This window comes from Mauremys mutica, chromosome 10 (assembly GCF_020497125.1).
Source record: "Mauremys mutica isolate MM-2020 ecotype Southern chromosome 10, ASM2049712v1, whole genome shotgun sequence".
Classification (NCBI taxonomy): domain Eukaryota; kingdom Metazoa; phylum Chordata; order Testudines; family Geoemydidae; genus Mauremys; species Mauremys mutica.
In genome coordinates, this window is record NC_059081.1 from 38,080,150 (window position 1) to 38,099,752 (window position 19,603).

General features: G+C 42.1%; 1 protein-coding gene across 1 annotated transcript in view; it reads left to right on the forward strand.

The window, feature by feature from the left end:
• Positions 1 to 19,603, forward strand: part of MYO3B (myosin IIIB) — a 298,690-nt gene that overhangs the window by 76,604 nt on the left and 202,483 nt on the right. The window contains exon 8 of the mRNA XM_045033165.1: positions 18,703 to 18,858. Coding sequence (XP_044889100.1) covers positions 18,703 to 18,858 — 156 coding nt within the window. The remainder of the gene's footprint in view (positions 1 to 18,702; positions 18,859 to 19,603) is intronic.

Below are 19,603 nucleotides of genomic sequence, written 5' to 3' on the forward strand. Positions count from 1 at the left end.
TACCCTGAAATTATACATTTGTAATCCGATCAATTTTAATTATTTGTTTCCCAACAGCTTTTCTCCAAGTTTATTGAACTTGCTTTGTGTTTTTACAGTAACATACACAATGAAGCAGTGAAGTGTACTGATAAGCAGTGTTTTAAACATAAATGATATCTGAAGCAATACAACAATTTGTAATAAATTTGCCAATTTTGTAGTTTGATGAAAGAGAACATTGGAATGGAATTTGCTGTGACATTGCCACATTTTGTTTACTAGCAATCTCCCATATGAGGTGAGGTTACGAAACATTTTTACCAAGGTTTCAGTTTACATTAGTACACTTTCATTTTTTTACAACAATAAAAACATCAGACTATACAGCTGTGAACCTTTTAGCCATTAGTGATAATTGGCTCATTTATATGCATTAGTTATGCATTTGTCAATGCATGACTCATGACGGCTTAGTTATGATAAATTAAAAGTAATGATTATATAAATTCCTTACTGCCTTTTATCCATATGTTAGGACCTTGCCTGATGTTTCTGTCACCCTTGTGATGAGTGGTTGGCTTTGTAGTAATTTCATTATCTACTTCTCTCCTGATGGCCAACATCATTTGCATAACAAGCTTATCTGGTTCAAGTTGTGGTCCAGACCTGTGTATTGACACAAAACGGAGCATGCTGCTTCAGCTAAGCATGCCTTTAACTTAATTTCTGTTGATACAAGTCTTTCATTCTTGCCGACACTGGCATATTTAGGCAATGTAGTTTCTTTTCCATATTTCTGTGCCTTGTTCAGAGTAATAGCAGTGCTCCAGATGAAATGCCAAAATGTTTTTCCTGTCCTGAGAGGCTTTTGTATTCCAAATACTCACTCACATATCACAGTAATTTGTAAAACTTCCAAGCTGGAAGATCTAGTGTTATTTTTCATCTAGCTCTTGAGCTGATTGTAGGCAATAAAGGAAAATTACTTTTATTAACATGAAATCTACAGAATGCGAATACAGTTTGAGTTAGTGATTTTTGCTGTAAAATCCCAGTGGACACAAGGCACAGGTACTTTTTTCCTGGATGTAGCAAAACTCTCTCCCTTCCCTCACCTAGTGTTGACCTTGACTAGCTACATTGAGGTAAAAACTACAGTATCTTGTCTACGCTAGGATTTTGCAATGATATAGCTAATGAGATAGTTAGCTTGCTGTAGAAACATACCTTGTTAGCGTTGAAGACATCAAGCCTTAGTCAAGCCATCTCCAACAACAGCAAAATAGCATGTCATTTCCTACAAGTAGGCTTGGAAGGATTCGATTTTTGTTGGTAAATGTTGATTTCACTGTACACTCACAAACAGAAAATATCTTCCCATCGATAATGATAAAAATTTACAGATAGGCAAAGGCAAAGTAAGAAAAATGCTGTGTGAGAACTGTGGTTTGATTTAAGGGTTTTTACTTTGTATATTTTGACGTGATGCGTTTTAACGGTTATAGAGCTTTAGCTTTTTGAATCTCAACATCTACTGTCATTAAATAGTTGCTGTCTGACCCCCTATAATTTCCAGCAACTGTGAACATTTGATAAAAATTGAAAAAATGCTTAAAACCCATACTTTTGCACAGCTGTGAAAATGTAAATAAAAATCTAAATAAAAAGCTTAGAAATAAATATTGATATCCATCAAAATAATAAAAATTGAATTCTACGAAGCCTATCTATAAAGTTACTTAAACAACTGCATTGATTGCCACCTCCATAGGTTCTAAAAATGATAGACCTTTACCTATGTTCATTCAACTGAAATAAAATCTCAGGTTTGAAAAGTTCACTCCCTCCTATGATCGTGAAAATTTATGAGGCTAAACTTCTTTTTTTTTTGCAGCTGCAACATTAATGTTGTCTGTCCTTATATGGTAACACCATTTATGCATGTGGTGGTTCTGAATTCATGCAGGAATGTTAATATGTTAAATGGTAAAATGAGTAAAGATACAAATTAGTTAAAAGGAGTTCAAGCACCACAAATAAAATTGCAGTCTCTCTGGAGGTGGCAAGAAGAGTTAATATGTTCTTGGAGCAGAAGGCTACAATAACCTTTATTTACATTGCATCAGAAAATGGTCATTTTAATTAAAATGAGCAATGGTATCTCCAGGGACAGACACGTCCTTTTAAATTTATTTAGCCAGTGATTAGCTATTATGGCTCCTGCAATTAATTAGTCTCTCTCAAACTGCAGGGAATTAAAGAATTAAGAAATTCAGGGAGCAGTAAACTCAAAATGTAAAATTTCAAAATTTAGGGTCTCCAACATTGATCACAATATTAAACACATTTACTATCAATGATTGATTGTAAAAACAATGGAAACCTCATTTCCTAACTTTTTAAATTTAGATTTTTGTATTTAGTTTTCATGTAAAATATGATTATAGCCATGCATCACAAGGTTGAGTTTCAGACTGAAGAGTAATTTATATCTCCTAATTGATCATCTAGATCCTAAGGGCCCTATTTTGACCTCACTGATGTCTCATTTATGATCTTAGTTCTCTGGCTGTAGATCACAAAAATGTGACACAGAGAGAGACTATATTACTGTATTTTCTCACTTGGGATGCCATGTACGTGTAACCCTTCTGCCAGGTGGAGCCAGCAGCAACAAGGGCTGGGTTCAGTATCTAGGGCAGTGGTTCTCATACTTTTGTACTGGTGACCCCTTTCACATAGCAAGCCTCTGAGTGTGACCCCCCCTTATGAATTAAAAACACTTTTTTATATATTTAACACCACTATAAATGCTTGAGGCAAAGTGGGGTTTGGGGTGGAGGCTGACAGCTCATGACCCCCGCACATAATAACCTCACAACCCCCTGAAGGGTCTCAACCCCCAGTTTGAGAACCTCTGATCTAGGGGTTCCTTTTCAACAATACAACACAAAATCGGCTCGAATCCCTGCCCAGTGACCTGCGACAATTACACACCACCCCCTGGGCACCTCTAAGAGGCAATACTTCCCATCTCACAAGCACAGAGTCTGAGTGTAGCAAAACCTTTTAATAAAATGAGGGAATTAACTGAGCATTAATTTGGGAAAACACTGCAACGAGGGTTCATAAACACAAACCATGAGCAAAAGGCCCACCCCCCAAGTAAGTTGGGCAGTGTCCTTTCCCCTCAGGGTCTTAAGTCCAGTAACCCAAAAGTACCTTTAATGTGACCGTCCCTTTTCTGTACCCCAGACACAGTTGGTGTCCTTGGCCAGTGTAGCCACACAGTTCACCTCCCACCCTGTGTAGAAGGCGTGAGGAGGCACCTTACACGCTGCACTGCTCAGGCACTCACTTGTCACCCCAATGGCCAATTGCCACGTCTCTGCGGGGCTCTGCTCTGGCCCTCTCCACCAGCTTCTCTGCTGGCCACTTGCCATGCCTCTCCACCAGCCGCCTGGCTGGACACTCGCCAGGATGTCTTCAGAGCCCCCCCCCCTTTAACACAGCTCTTAGTGATTTCAGCTGTTAGTGGGGGAGCCCCTCACTGCTGGTGCACGCTGGGCAGTCTCCTGCAGGGGTGGCTCTAGCTTTTTTGCCACCCCAAGCACGGCAGGCAGGCTGCCTTTGGCAGCGCACCTGCGGGAGGTCCCCGGTCCCGCGGATTTGGTGGCTTGCCTGCGGGAGGTCCGCCAGTCCCGCGACTTCGGCATACTCGCTGCCAAATCCGCGGGACCGGCGGACCTCCCATGGGCATGCCTGACTGCCACCCTCGCAGGGACTGGCAGGGCACCCCTCGCGGCTTGCCACCCCAGGCACGTGCTTGGAGCCTGGAGCTGCCGCTGGTCTCTTGCAATAGAGACACTGTCCCAAAGTAGGTCTAATACTTAGACCTAGGTATCAGTGATTTCAGCTCTGCAGTGTGTAACAAGACTCTCAGTTGAGTCTAAATTAGCTCTTTTATTTTACTATGGAAAGAGGAAGGGTCAAATGGTCATTGTTAAGCTCCGGTGATTCTCATCTGGCATAAGGGCCAAACTGGTCCCTTGCCAAGCTCAGTATTGGGTTGTTAGGAGATATAGAGGTGGCACAGTTCAGCCAGACCCAGGGATCAGGCCCATTGACCTTGCTAAACCTTTGTTTTGTAGTGTGTAGCAGGGCCGCCCAGAGGATTCCGGGGGCCCGGGGTCTTCGGCGGCGGGGGGGCCCTTCTGTTCCGGGACCCGCCGCCAAAGTGCCCCAAAGACCCGCGGCGGGAGCCCCCCGCCGCCGAATTACCGCCGAAGCGGGACCGCCGCCGAAGCGCAGCCCGGTCTTCGGCGGTAATTCGGTGGCGGGGGGGGGTCCCCGCCGCGGGCCTTCCGGGCACTTAGGCGGCGGGTCCCGGAACAGAAGGGGCCCCCCGCCGCCAAAGACCGGGCTGCGCTTCGGCGGCAGCGGCGGGTCCCGCTCCCACCCCCCGCCCCCGGCGGGTCCCGCTCACCCCCCGCCCCCGGTCCCGCCCCCGGCCCCGATGGTCCCGCTCCTCCCCCCCGCCCCGGCCCCAGCCTCTGACCGAGCACGTCTCCGGCGGGGCCTGAGCTCCGTCCCGCTCAGAGCCGCGTGGTGAGGGGGCGGGGCTGTGAGCTCCACGCCGAGCGGAGGCAGCTGCCCCGCCCCCTCCCCACGGCGCTCTGAGCGGGGTGGGGCTCAGGCCCCGTTGGAGCTCCCAGCCCCGCCCCCCTCACCACGCGGCTCTGAGCGGGACGGAGCTCAGGCCCCGCCAGAGACGTGCTCGGTAAGAGGCTGGGGCCGGGGCCGGGGTGGGACCGTCTCTGAGCGGGGCGGGGCTCAGGGGCCCCGACGGAGACACTGAGGCTCCAGGAGAGGGGCGGAGGCGGGAGCCTCCGCTCTTCTCTTGGGGGCCTCTGCGGAGCCCGGGGCCCGGGGCAAATTGCCCCCTTTACCCCCCGCTCTGGGCGGCCCTGGTGTGTAGAGATGATATGTATATTCCTAAGTGCCAAGTGGTTATGCTCTCTCTGGCTACGTCTACATTTGAGCTGGGAGGTGTGATGACCAGATTGCATAGACGTACACATGCTAACTCTCCTTGAGCTAGCGTGCTAAAAATAGCAGTGTAGCCAGGGTAGCACGGGCAGCAACTCAGGCTAGCTGCCTGAGTACATACGAAGGGGGTCTGAGTGGGTACATGTTCAGGTGGCTAGCCCAAGCTGATACAGTACACTGCTATTTTTAGTATGCTAGCTTGAGCAGAGCAAGTGCGGGTCTGTCTACACAAGCTGGGACTCTCACCTTCCAGCTCAGATGCAGATATGCCCTATGACTGGTACTTGTGGGCTCAGGTGGCACCTTTGTTGGATTTCTTCCTAGAGGACATAGAATAAAAAGAGGCCTCTTCTGTACTGCATGATGGGAAAAATCTCACTAAGCACATGCTCTTCTGATGGAGAGGAGATATAAACCTCCTTTGTCTTCATTCTAGCTGCATCCAATTTTAGCAATTCATTGTCACATTTGGAATTTGGTTTCCTCACTGCAATTCTAGCCCCCTATATGCTTCATCTGGCAGAAATCTGGGTGCCACAATGACCTGTGTAGATGGCAAAAAGGGGAGCACATTCAGAACCTACCAAGCTGAGGACAAAATATACTTCTTGTAATATTAGGTCATCAATTGGATGACCTTTTGGTTCTAGCAAAGAAAAATCTGAAAGCCAAATATGACCAGGAGTGTCTGAGGGGAGACCAATAAAATAGAATACATCCTGTGACTGAGGAAGGAAAAAGTGAGCCCTGACTTTATCCTGACTTCGTCATACATTCAACAGGATTTTCAAAATCACATCCTGTTAGCCTAATGCTGCTTCCGTTGAGGTCAGTACTAAAATTCTCAATGGGAAGAGTTAGGCCAGCAATGAGTGTTCTGGAAAATGCCATCTGTTATTTTTAAATCCCTCACTCCTCAAAGTAATGTCCACCTGTGTGTGGCGAGCCAAAACCACATGAGATGTTCCTGTAGACATTTTTTTTCAAAGCTTGCAGATGTGGTCTTTTATGGTTACACCTTTCTTTATAATTTCACAGTAACTGAGCTTTTCTGAGCTTTCAAACACTTGTTGGTATTTAGATTACATGATGACCAGTGTTAAAATCCAACGGAAAGAGGACTTATTAAGAAAATAGTTGTTGTTGACATTCCAGTATTAGAATATTTCTCTTGTCATTAGGGAAGATTAATAATTTATGGTACTGTATTTGCTACCAAATGGCAGATAGATGCAGACATAAATGTGTTCTGTGCAATAAAATTAATATTATGCATGTGACAATTGACCATTGTGTCATAAATTGAGTCCTTCATCTTGGTTTCTGATTGTAGCTGAAGGAAAAGTAAAATATGTTATTTCTCTTGGTGTGGTGGTTTGCGACACAAGACCTATTTAACCTATTACATACAGTCACAGAGTGTGCCTTTACTGAAAGGGCATCGGTATGCAGCTCTGTAGACAATAATGTCTGTATCATGTGTGTCCTTTTGAATTAGTACTGAAACAGAAATGCTGTAGGAAAATCTGCCACCTTTTTCCCTTTATTTTTCAAAACGGGAGTAGCAGTGGGGGGATGGGCAGGAATAAGAACAGGAGGCAGGGAGACCTCAGAGAAAGGGACACATCATCATTGGATCATTATTACAAATGTAATTCATGATGTGCCTGTTCCCCTCCACCTGTCTGCTGCATGTGACTAACCAGCATCTGCCAGAGAGCTCCATAGAAGACACAGGCAGGGATGAGCAGTCAGAGGCAGGTGGTGTAGAGAGGGAACAAAGAATAGAAAATTAACCACTTAGAAACCTTCCAAAAGAGCTTACTTTTCACTCCCAGCTTCCAGGAACCTGATGTTTGGTCCCCTTCAGTGTTGATAACAGGGAAGTATTGACTTAATCAGAATTCTTCTTATGAGTTTGATGGAAATGATAGTGCTGATTCAGGAAAAATAAATTTTTAACAAAGAGTTAAAATGTCTTAGATGAGGCTTTAATATAATGGATCATGCCAGTATGCTCTGTGCTATCCCTAGGCACTCATTGCCACTTAGTCTCTATTCACTTTAAAAAATGATTTTATATGGATTTAAAGCTGGTGAAAAATGCTGGATTGATGGTACTAGAGAATGAAATTCTTTGTTTCTCCACAGAACAGGTATGTAGAGCAGAACACACTTCCTCACAGCAATCTGCCATTGCACTTCAGCCATTGTTTAGTAATTGAATTATTGTACCACCTACAGGCCTGGTTCTCTTGTGCTAGGCACTGTACAAATATATAATGACAAGACAACCCCTGCTCTGAAAGGTTTATACCATCTCAGTACAAGACTATAGACAACAGGTATATAAATCAAGCAGATGGGGAGAGCACAAGGAAACAATGAGATGAAACTGGTCAGCAGGAAAAACATTGGCTAGAGCAAGTCACCTGAGGGTGAAAGAGAAGATTAATTTCAATGCCTTAAACAATCCTAAATCTCACTCTTGAGATGTGCACTAAAGGAGCAAAATAATCCCAACTGTGTTGGTGGTTTTTGTGATGCACTGTATACATCTGTGCACTAGGAACTGGACTGAGCCCACCAACTCACTCCATATAGTCCACGGGAGAGCCCCCACTTTTGGTCACATTCTGTATTGAGTTGAGTCAAATCCAAATTGGCAATTTAAAAGTGAAAGGATCCACATCTGATTTAGTCATTCCTACTGAGATTATAACTGAGCTGAATAGAAACTTGTAGCCATAACCACTTCCATGTGCATTTCATTTTCTAAAATTGTTCCTTTTTGATAAAATTCAGAAGAACCTGCTTTACAGTGAAGTAGCTTCACTATAATTAGCATGTGACCCTCAGTGGAAAAGACCTAACTGGTGCAGGGCAATTGCATGAAAGCCCCCTGTAGCAGGGTGGTTACCCCACTCCTGCCCTGCAGGGCTTAAACCAGCCCTGGGAGAGGGAGGTGGCAGGGGAAAGGCTGGGCTGATTGGAAAGTAGCCACAGCTGTGGCTGGCTTAATGAGGGCCCAGCTGGCCCTTATAAGAAGGCTGTGAGGCAGAGGCCTAAGAGAAGTCTCTCTCCAGGCTGTGAGAGGAGCAGAGCCTGGCTGCCTGCAGAAAGGGTACTGGGAGTGAAGCAGGGCTGGGGAGAGCCAGGGGAGCTCCAGGCTGGCAACTCCTCAGGCTGCAGGGCCTGGTCCAAGGCTCATAGAGGTACTGGGAGGCAGAGGAAGGCAGCAGGTCTGAACCCCCTTGCCTTTGATGAGTGGCTTTTACGCTACAGTCTGTCCCAGGGAGCAGGGGCTTGGCGATGACTGGCAGTAGTCCAGACTGAGGCAAGGTGGGGATTAGAGGGTTGGGGGTTTTCCCAGAGAGGGGAGACCCATAGAGACTGTGTGGGGTATTGCCAGGGGGCAGCCCCAGGGTAAAGGGGCACCAGGGTCTGGGAGGGACACGGGGCCAGCAACAAGTGGGACAGTGGCCTGCAGAGGGCACTCCGGAGGCTGGAACAGAGCTAATTCCCACAGATGACCAGCAGGAGGCGCCGCAGGAGGGAGTCTTGCACCTTTACAGCCCCCTTTAATCTTCCATGCAAGAAGGGCTCCTGTATTCTGTAAGAACCATACTTGAGTTTTTACAACATGCACATCTAACAAGAGAGCAATTTGCAGCCCTTGTAAGATGTGCATGCAGTGAAAGATACAGTAGGGCTTGTACAGGATGCAGGAACTCCAGAAAGGTTGGAAGTGGACATAGATGAAGCTTGCTTTGTCTTGCTATTGTGGGACCCCAGACTCAAGAAACACTAGCTTCCATAGTTCCTTACAATCTAATCTGGGCATCACTATAAAGGGAGCTTAATTTCTTGGAATGCTTTGACAGAACACAGGACTTCACTTTTTATTCATTGCAGGTGCATTTTCACTAGGAGTGAGTTCCTTACAAGTGGTTTCCACTCTATTTTTTTCTTAAATGGCAGCACAAATCCATAGAAACTAAAAGAGAAGAAGATGCCAAGTATCTAACACAGTATCTTTTTGTGTGTGTGTGTGAGAGAGGGAGAACTTCAAATTTATAGTGAGCGCACACATGTAACTGATTCAAGTGTTCAGAAATGTTTGAACTGTCATGTAGACCTGGTTTTGCTGAGCTTGCCTTCTAGTGTTTTTCCACTCTCCAAACAGCAGGGGGTAACCAAAGGCAGATTAATTGAGGATGGTCGTGCCTTGGATTTTATTATTTTTTCTGTTTTGTTTTGGGGGCTTAACTATTTGTTTTTAAGACCTTTTTTGACCACCCAGAATTATTGAAACAATAAATATAAATCTTACCCTGAATCATCAAGGTAGTACAGTGAGAGCCAAGCAGTAATGAGATGTAGCAGCTAATGGATCAGCAATTAATGATGGGCAAACTTGTAAAGGTTTGCCACTGTCTTGGACTGGGCATGAGTGGTCATGCTTAGCAGTTGGTGCAGTGGCAGTCAGAGTTGGAAACAGGAGTCTGAGCTGAACGGGCTGGAGGAAGGCTAGAAACAAGGCAGGCACAGGAGCAATCACAGCTGCAGGTGTAAGCATTGAGCAATATCTGGCCAAGTGCTACTGCTGGTCTTAAGAGCAGTCCTGACTGTGCTGCTTGGTCAATCAGGTGGTTTGGCTAATGAGGAATTTCGGCTATGGTTGGCTGATAGCTGACCCCAGACCCAGATGCAGGTTCTCATTTGTGAGAGGTTTGGATGAAATTTATTCAGACTTTGGGTGAAGAACTATCTAAGCCTTATTAGTTTGCAAATTACGCTGGGACAATGGCCTTTCTTGCAGCATTATGGCCCTTCTACCTCCAGTTCTGACTGGATCCAGAAAGTGCACTTTTTGAATCCCAGGAAAGTTTCTGTGTGGATTGGGGCATTTCTCATCACAGCTGGACAGGGTTGCCTATCCACAGGCATTTAGATATCACATTGATGGATGCAGTGTAAATGCCTGGATAGACAGACCTATAGCGATGACTGACACTTTGGTGAGTGTAATGTGTGTCTGTTATGACACTCTGTGTGTGCACTGCATCTTCTCACAGGAGAAGATATATTCTCTTTTGTTTTCTGCTGCACCTGCTACAGACATCTGCGACACAAAGACACTCTGTGATCTCTCGTGGAAACCTTTTGTTTTTGTTTTTTGTCCACTTAATTTAAATAAAAGTCATTCTGCATTTTGTGTATCTAAAAACATAATACCTTGGATTAAAATATTCTTGGAGGTATATTGTTTTGTCCATGAAATGCTGGAAATAAAATATAGTATGCCTAAAAATATGTCTGGGGCATATGCCTGGATCCACTCACTAAATCAATTTTTTTTAAAGAACAAATTTGTAGCTATGGAGGTTGTAATCACTCTGGTTTAAAAAAAGAATTTAAAAAAGAAACACTAATGCTAGTCTAATCTGTTTTGGCTGGAATAATGAGGGGCATTAATAATTGTTTTCTCTTTCCAAGCTTACAAAATATTCAGGCCACCGTTGGTGCTCTTATAAAATCTATTTCATTCCATTTATTCATTAGCAAATATTTGTTCATGACTGCTGATAAATAGTTCCCCCTTTCAGTCATCTGATTTGCCAGTTGCAAAATGGCAGTTTACATTGTTGAGACACAGCAATTCCAACAATGTTATCGTCCAAGTGCAAGCAGCCAGTGAATTTTTAGAGGTTATCTTAGACAGGCCTATGTGTGGGTGTCTGCTCTTGTTCCCTGCTAATAAATGCTTCATCTTTTCCTGTAATTGTGGCAGAATGGAAATGGTGCTTAGGAGCCTGGCTGTGAGATTGCAGCAAATGGCTGCAACCTATGTTTAATGTAGTGACACTAATGAATTCTGAGAATTAATTTTCAGCAAAGAAAGCATGATGGAAGATACTAGAATTTCAAATTAAGTAATGGATTGACTTTCATCAAGGCCAACATGTACAATATTTGTTTCCTTTTCAACCCCTGCTTACCCCTCTTTTTTATTTTATAGGCACACATACCAAATCTGAAAATCATTTTAGTGTATCTTATATGACACTCATCTTGTAATGGATTTTCTAGCCAATTTGTACAATGAGAAGTAGGAGTCCCACAGCTTGGATTTTCATTTATAAATTCCATGGGCCAAACAAATTTAATTTGCAGGTGCAGTAGGCTTGGTGTTTTTAGTTGTAGTTACAGTACAGTTGGTGTTGGACTGATCATGTTACTTAGACTAACTGTCCAAATTGGTCCTAGATGAGAACATATTTTAGTTGAGTAGGAACACACACACAGCTGAAGGGAAGGAGAGCCGTAACAACACAACAGGGACAGGTAGATCATAGACTTTAAGGTCAGAAGGGACCATTATGATCATCTAGTCTGACCTCCTGCACAACGCAGGCTACAGAATCTCACCCACGCACTCCTATATCAAACCTGTGTCTGAGCCACTGAAGTCCTCAAATCATGGTTTAAAGACTTCATGATGCAGAGAATCTTCCAGCAAGTGACCCATGCCCCATGCTGCAGAAGAAGGCGAAACCCCCCCCAGGGCCTCTGCCAATCTGCCCTGGAGGAAAATTCCTTCCCGACCCCAAATATGGCAATCAGCTAAACTCTGAGCATGTGGCCAAGACTCACCAGCCAGACACCCAGGAAAGAATTCTCTGTAGTAACTCAGATCCCACCCCATCTAACATCCCATCACAAACCATTAGGTATATTTACCTCTAATATCCTAATTTTGACAATTAATTGGTCTTTGACTATACCGTCCCCTCCAAAAAATTATCAAGCTTAGTCTTGAACCCACTACTCCCCTTGGAAGGCTGTTTCAGAACTTCACTCCTCTGATGGTTAGAAACCTTCGTCTAACTTCAAGTCTAAGCTTCCCGATGGCCAGTTTATATCCATTTGTTCTTGTGTCCACATTGGTACTGAGCTTAAATAATTCCTCTCCCTCCCTGGTATTTATTCCTCTGATATATTTGTAGAGAGCAATCATATTTCTGCTCAGCCTTCTTTTGGTTAGGCTAAACAAGCCAAGCTCTTTGAGTCTCCTTTCATAAGACAGGTTTTCCATTCCTTGGATCATCCTAGTAGCCCTTCTCTGTACCTGTTCCAGTTTGAATTCATCCTTCTTAAACATGGGAGACCGGAACTGCACACAGTATTCCAGATGAGGTCTCACCAGTGCCTTGTATAAGGGTACGAACACCTCCTTATCTCTACTGGAAATACCTCGCTTGATACATCTCAAGACCGCATTAGCTTTTTTCACGGCAATATCACATTGGCAGCTCATAGTCATCCTGTGATCACAATACGCCGAGGTCCTTCTCCTCTGTTACTTCCAACTGATGCGTCCCCAGCTTATAACATGACCTTGCACTTTTCACTATTAAATTTCATCCTATTACTATTACTCCAGTTTACAAGGTCATGCAGATCTTCCTGTATGATATCTTAGTCCTTCTCTGTATTGGCAATACCTCCCAGCTTTGTGTCATCTGCAAACTTGATTAGCACATTCCCACTTTTTGTGCCAAGGTCAGTAATAAAAAGGTTAAATAAGATTGGTCCCAAAACCGATCCATGAGGAACTCCACTAACAACTTCCCTCCAGCCTGACAGTTCACCTTTCAGTATTACTCATTGTTGTCTCCCCTTTAACCAGTTCCTTATCCACCTTTCAATTTTCATATGGTCCCCATCTTTTTCAATTTAGCTAATAATTCCCCATGTGGAGCCATATCAAATGCCTGACTGAAATTGAGGTAAATTAGATCCACTGCATTTCCTTTGTCTAAAAAATCTGTTGCCTTCTCAAGGAAAGAGATCAGGTTGGTTTGGCATGATCTACCTTTTGTAAAACCATGTAATTTGTCCCAATTACCATTGACCTCAATGTCCGCACAAGCTTAAAGGTCTGCTCATAAAGATCCCTTTGCAGGACTGGGGACTAAGGCAGAGAGATGAAGCCTAGTGTATCAGTCACAAACACTAGAAGTACCCCTACTAGTATATGTGCACTGGTTAGATAAGGAACTACTGTACTCATGAAATCTTTATGCTTTATTTTTTTCCTGTATGACCATGCAGCTCAGTGGAACCTACAGCTTAAGAACATAAGAACATAAGAATGGCCGTACCGGTTCAGACCAAAGGTCCATCTAGCCCAGTATCTGTCTACCGACAGTGGCCAATGCCAGGTGCCCCAGAGGGAGTGAACCTAACAGGCAATGGTCAAGTGATCTCTCTCCTGCCATCCATCTCCATCCTCTGACGAACAGAGGCTAGGGACACCATTCTTACCCATCCTAGCTAATAGCCATTTATGGACTTAGCCACCATGAATTTATCCAGTCCCCTTTTAAACACCTGTAACTGTGCTCAGCTTCATGTAAATTGTATCTCAGTAAGAAAAGGTTACCCCCCCATGAGGAAATTAATTTCCTTGGCTTCTAGTTGGGGTTCTTCTGTCACATGGTTTTTTTCAGGCTTGTCAAGCAGAGGAACATACAGTCACCTCAGCAGATTCTCCTGCTGCTCTGGCCAGCCCAGGTTGACTTGGGAACTGTATATTAAATAGCCCTCTTCTGAAGAACAGTGCCAGGGTAGTAACCATGCCAGCTGTCAGCTTGGGAAGCAACTACATTATTGAACACCAGTAGTGACTCTGGCAGCCTGTCCCATCCTCTTCCATTGAACACACAGCTAAAGACCCAAGAAGAGTTGTTTCTGAGACAAGTTCGGAGGAATATGTAGCACATGTTCAGTACTGCATTATAGCAGCAACTGCAATTTGAGTGGCAGTGCACAGAAGCACAGCATATGAATATATCCCAGAATATACAATATTTCTAGCTCAAAATAGAGGAGATGCTAGCAATGGGCTAGCTGCTGCTGGGTCTGCTAACAGGAGTAACACTATCTTTTAAAAAAAGTGTAAATATTCCTCTATCGCCCTGGATGGTACAAAAACTCGAATTAAAGCCATGTGGCCATCTGATGTATGGAATTTTCCCCATCTTGCGAGTCAACTAAGTAACACATCCTGCATAATCCAGAGACCAGAGCTCTGATTGATGCCAAGAGCTCTCATCCAGCTCTGCAAACAAAGTCAGTTGAATTTGAGCTGAACTTGCTGGGGTAGAAACCAATATACTGAGATCACCCTGTGGCTCCTGGCAGAGTTCGGGCCTATCATGCAAGCTAAAGCTCAACAATCTCCAAGAGTCATATGTAGCACCACCTGGGAAAGGTGTCCATCCCTCTCATAAGTGGTGCAAGATAGTGAAGAACAATTCAATGTCGTCTTACTAAGAAACTTCTCCTTTTCCTCCAGGACAAGATTCTGGTGGCTGGCCACAGTGATCCAGCTCTTCATCACCTCCAGACTGACCAGTGTGTGTGTCAACAGTCTGTAGTGTGATGAGTTCACCTCTAACTCAAGTGAACTCCTAGGTGGCAACAGATTTGTTACAATATCCCTGACTTTTGATATTTGGGAATTTTTGCTCATCAGTAGAGAGTCATAAACAGCTGAACAAACTTCTTTATAAGCTGCTGTGAGGAACAGCGGGCTGCACAGAATACAGCAGTAAAACACAGGGCCAGAGCAGTGGATAACTTTCATTCCCCAAAGGTTGCTTATTGTTGTTATATTGATATTATTCATCTCATGCCCAAAGTATGTTAGGCACTTTCTATTTATTTAGTTTATTTAGAGTTGTTAAAATATTAACAAGAAGGACACAATCTTAATCGTCAGGCACCTATGACAGGTTATGGAGACAATAACACTTTATCTAACAACTGACCCCTCTCATTAAAGTCAACCTCTCAATAGAGTCCCCAAAAACTTCCAGCTACCATACGAGCTTCAAGCCACTCTCTCTACAAAACTTATGGATAAACAATAAAATAGGTCCCAGCCCAACTGCTTGCAGTCTAAATAGACAAAGGAGAGGGGCAGAGCATTTAACATACACTAAAATTCTTGCTAAATACAGCCTCCAATAATGATTGTCCCTAGCCATGTCACATTATTTGATTCTTTCTCCTAGCAACTTGCCTACAATTTATCCCATGTCAAGTTGTTCCTTGTTTTCCGCACCAGCCCCCTTTTACATGCAGAAACCGAGTATTCTGGGACAATTACCTCCTGTGTCTTACATTCCTGTTAATACATCCCAGAATATTTGACTTTTCTGCAACTTCATCACATGGTTGGCTCATATTCAATTTCTGATCCACTATAACACCCAGATCCTTTTCTGCTGTACTACTGTCTAGGCAGTGATACCCAATTTTGTATTTGGAAGAAAAATATCAAATGAACAAAGTATAGAGCTGTGCACTGATCTTTACTGAATTTCATCTTGTTGGTTTCAGACTAATTCTCTAATTTGTCAAGGTCATTTTTAATTCTAATCCTGTCCTCCAAAGTGTTGCAACTGCTTCCAGCTTTGTGTTATCTCCACATTTTATAAGCATACTCTCCATCCCAGTATTCAAGTCATTAATGAAAATGTTGAATAGTACTGGACCGAGGACAGACCCCCTGCAGGATTCCACTAAATACGTCCTCCCAGTTTGACTCTGAACCATTGATAATTATACTTTCAGTATGGTCTTTCAACTAGTTGTGCACTTGTGTTATAGTAATTTCATCTAGACCACATTTCCGTAATTTGCTTTGAGAATGTCCTGTGGGACTGAGTAAAAAGCCTTACTTAAATCAAGACATATCACATCTAGTGCTTCCCCCCCATATTCACTAGGCCAGTAGCCCTGCCAGAGAAAGAAATTAGGTTGGTCTAGCATGATTTGTTCTTGACAAATCCATGTAGGCTTTTACTTATCACCCCATTATTCTCTAGGTGCTCACAAATTGATTGTTTAATAATTTTGTTACAATATCTTCCCAGGTATCGAATTTAGGCTGACTGGAAATTCCTTGGGTCTCCATTGCGACCCTTTTAAAGATAGGCACTATATTTTCCTTTCTCCAGTCCTCTGGGATCTCACCTGTTCTCCATGAGTTATCGGGGATAATCGCTAATGGTTCCGAGATTGCTTCGGCTTGTTTCTTAAATACCCTAGGATAAATTTTGTCAGGCCCTACATCTAACTTATCTAAATATTTTTAACCTGTTCTCTACCTGCCTTATGTTCTGTCCTCCTCGATGTTAATAATAATAATTGTGTTAAGCATCTGGTCACAATTAATATTGGCTCATTGTGCTTTGTAATTGCATTAAAACTGGGAGAATAAAACAATACCTCTAACTTCTATTTTTTACTATATTTTTGTGACATTTTCCAGAATACCATGACAAAACCACAGTATAGTGTAGGTAATTTTAGAATATACTTGCATGCAGTACCATGGACAGTTGGATGCTTCAGCCCTGGGCCATCCCTACATGTAAGACCATCTATCAGAAGCTCTAGGCCTAGTCAGCAGAGTTTCTCTGGACTTCCACTGGTGTAACTCGGAGCAGAAGTTGTCGTAGTGTCTGCAAGACAGTAAGATAAAGTTTCCATGCCATTAGTGCTTTTAACAGCACTTTAGCTATCCCGTTTCTTGTGCAGACTTCACTCTAACCCTTACTGTTTTGTTGTCTTAAAACAATTGGAATGTTGTCTTTGAGCCTAGTATTGTCAAGGGTGGTAAACGTCAAATGAATTCAATATAAACTTTCAGTACCAATTCCCCATGGTAGACATTTGAAATAAAGTGAATCACTAGTTCTATTTAATAAGGAATCTGACTTTGAATACCTGATAGTTTTGCGTTTCTCTCATTTTCATTATAGTATTAGCTCTCCATTTACAAAACTCACACACAAAAGAGAAGGGTATACATTTAAATGGAGATTGACGTGCCCAATATTTTATATGTGAGTGCATTCACTTATAAAAATCACGGCTAAAAAACCCCCAAACAAAACAAAACAAAAAGGACTCAGAACATGTAAAAGACAAATGATTGATTTCTTTTCATGGCAGGATAGGAGTGGTATTTATAGCCCTGCAGTCAGAGGAATGGAGATAATGTAGGTTCTGTTGGTTTAGTTTTTCTATCAGGAAGCTCCAGTTCTAACAGATAGCAAAACTCCCCTGACCAATTGTAAAACTGACAGAACATTTTACAGACTGTCTTTTCTGGACTAGATGACGGTCAACGAGAAGGGCTGTGAAAATGGTCCTGATGAACCACAATTATTAAAGTTATTTTGAAAGACAGATGTTGCAGGATTATTCTGGGAACCAGGCTTTAATGTTCTAGAAAATATTCAAGGTGAGGCTGAGCTTTAATAATTTGCTAGTGCATTTTGTAATAAACTAAAATGTGTAATGTTTTAGTTATAATTTAAAATCTGCAGATTTGCTATTGGTAGACTATTGAGTGCTATAAAAGGTATGAAAGTTTCATTGCACTTTGTGTAAAATGGTATCCTCTGCTTGTCAAATTTTCTCATGTAAAGGAAAGACTTCTTTAATGTATATTTGATTGCTTCATGAAACATCGGTAAATATGAAGTGTAAAAACATTTTAATTTTAAAGCATCTATTCAGATAATCTCATCTTGGACTGGAATCCAGTAGGAGTTCCCTGAAATGATAGGATTGCCATATATACTGTAATATAGTCTCTTTTGCTGATTCTCAAATGATCTTAATGTTACAATCACAGTATAATTACTGAACTAAATAAAATTGAACAAACTAATACAAAAAGAAATTAAAGGACACTTTTGAAAAAAGTCTAATAGTTTAAATGCATTTCTCTATTTGGAGCATATTATTCCAGCTTTACTCTGCTACTGGCACGGAATTATACTTCTTATCATGGCTTCCTAGATTTTAGATCTTTGACACTACACTATGATATTTATTAGTTAAATTCCATGTTAATTTAATAAGCTCTGTCTGCTTGCTCATTATGAGATCACCTGACCCCACCAGTGATTGAACTTGCCCATCCTGGTTAGCATTTAAGTCTGAATCATTTGTATCTAGTCTGATCTATATTAAGTAGGTTTGCTAATTTACCTACCAAGGTTCTTATACTAATACCCATCACCGTAGTATGTGAGAACCATTGAAAATGTTATTAGTTTATTAAAAACTTGGCATCAAATAGTTCTGAGCAGTGTTCACTCACTCATTTATTTTATTGGGCTAAATCCTGCAGTCCTCACTCAGTCAGAATTCCCATTGGATAATATGTAGGTAATTAGTGACTACAGGACTTTACTCTTCTCAGATGAAAACTACTTTGAATGGATACTACAAACAAGACTATAGTAATGCTGCAAACCTGTACTTTATGCTGTTTACTCTTTTTAAAAAGATTTGACATATGTTTACTGGCCCAAATTCTGCTCTGTTACACCAGTGTTATAAGTGTTAAGTAACTCCACTGAGTTAAGTAATGTTGTTCCAGATTTACACCACTGAAATTAAAAGTGAATATGGTCCCCTCATATAATTAATAACACTGATAAGTAGAAAAAGCAATCTGGTCTCTGTGACAGAACTGCCAGACAATAAGCCAACAGTTTAATGTTTAAGTCAAATTCAATGGTTTTGTTATCAAATAGTAAGTGCTGTATGTGTAATGCTATTGCTCTATTTCCGCAGGTGTCTTATTAAGGATTTTGAAAAGCGTCCTTCAGTCACCCACCTTTTAGAGCATCCATTTATTAGACAAGCCCATGGTAAGGATATGTCTCTGCAAAAACAGTTGGCTGATCTCATCCAAGCACAAGAACAGTTAGGATTTGTAGCCAAAATAAGGTACTGTGCATTGTATTATTCTGCAGCCTTCCTCTGACTAGTCCTGGAAAGACAATTTAAAACTTTAATTTTCAGACATTTATTACTTCGGATGATCACCTACATGCATTAGCCGTTTTATTTGTATTAAGTGCTGCATGCCATATGAATGGAGAAACAAGCTTCCCACTCGTGCCTTTATAACTTATTTTGGTCAACCATAACATGAATACCACACACTCTTTCTCTTTCCCATTTGACTTTGTTTTTATATATATTCATTTAATGGATTTATCACTAATACTGCTAATATAAGGATTTTTATTGATCACTTAGAAAAAATGTTTTTGTAGCAGACCTGAAAGTATAAACATGAGCAATAAAGTGACTATCAGGAAAGATTAAGAATTGAACATTTTAAAGTTGTTTGCAGCTTGGTTAGCTATTACTAGTGAGGGGGGATGCCCTTTAATACTTAATATGATTGTTTTCCTTAGGCTGTATAAAAATAGTTGTTAATCCAAACACTTAATTTTAAAAGTGTGGTTAAAAAAGCAATGAATTCTCATCATTAGTAGAGGGTACTTTTTTTCCAGCATCCTTTAAGGCTGACTATAAGAAATGTCTCTTGGTTTGGTTACTGTCCAGAAGGTGGCAGGATTTCACTGTTTTGAAAGTGAATTTAAATGCAAATGAACACACCTTCCTATGCTCAGCAATCATTTTGTAATATAAAATTTGTCTAGTACTAGATAAGCTCTGGCCC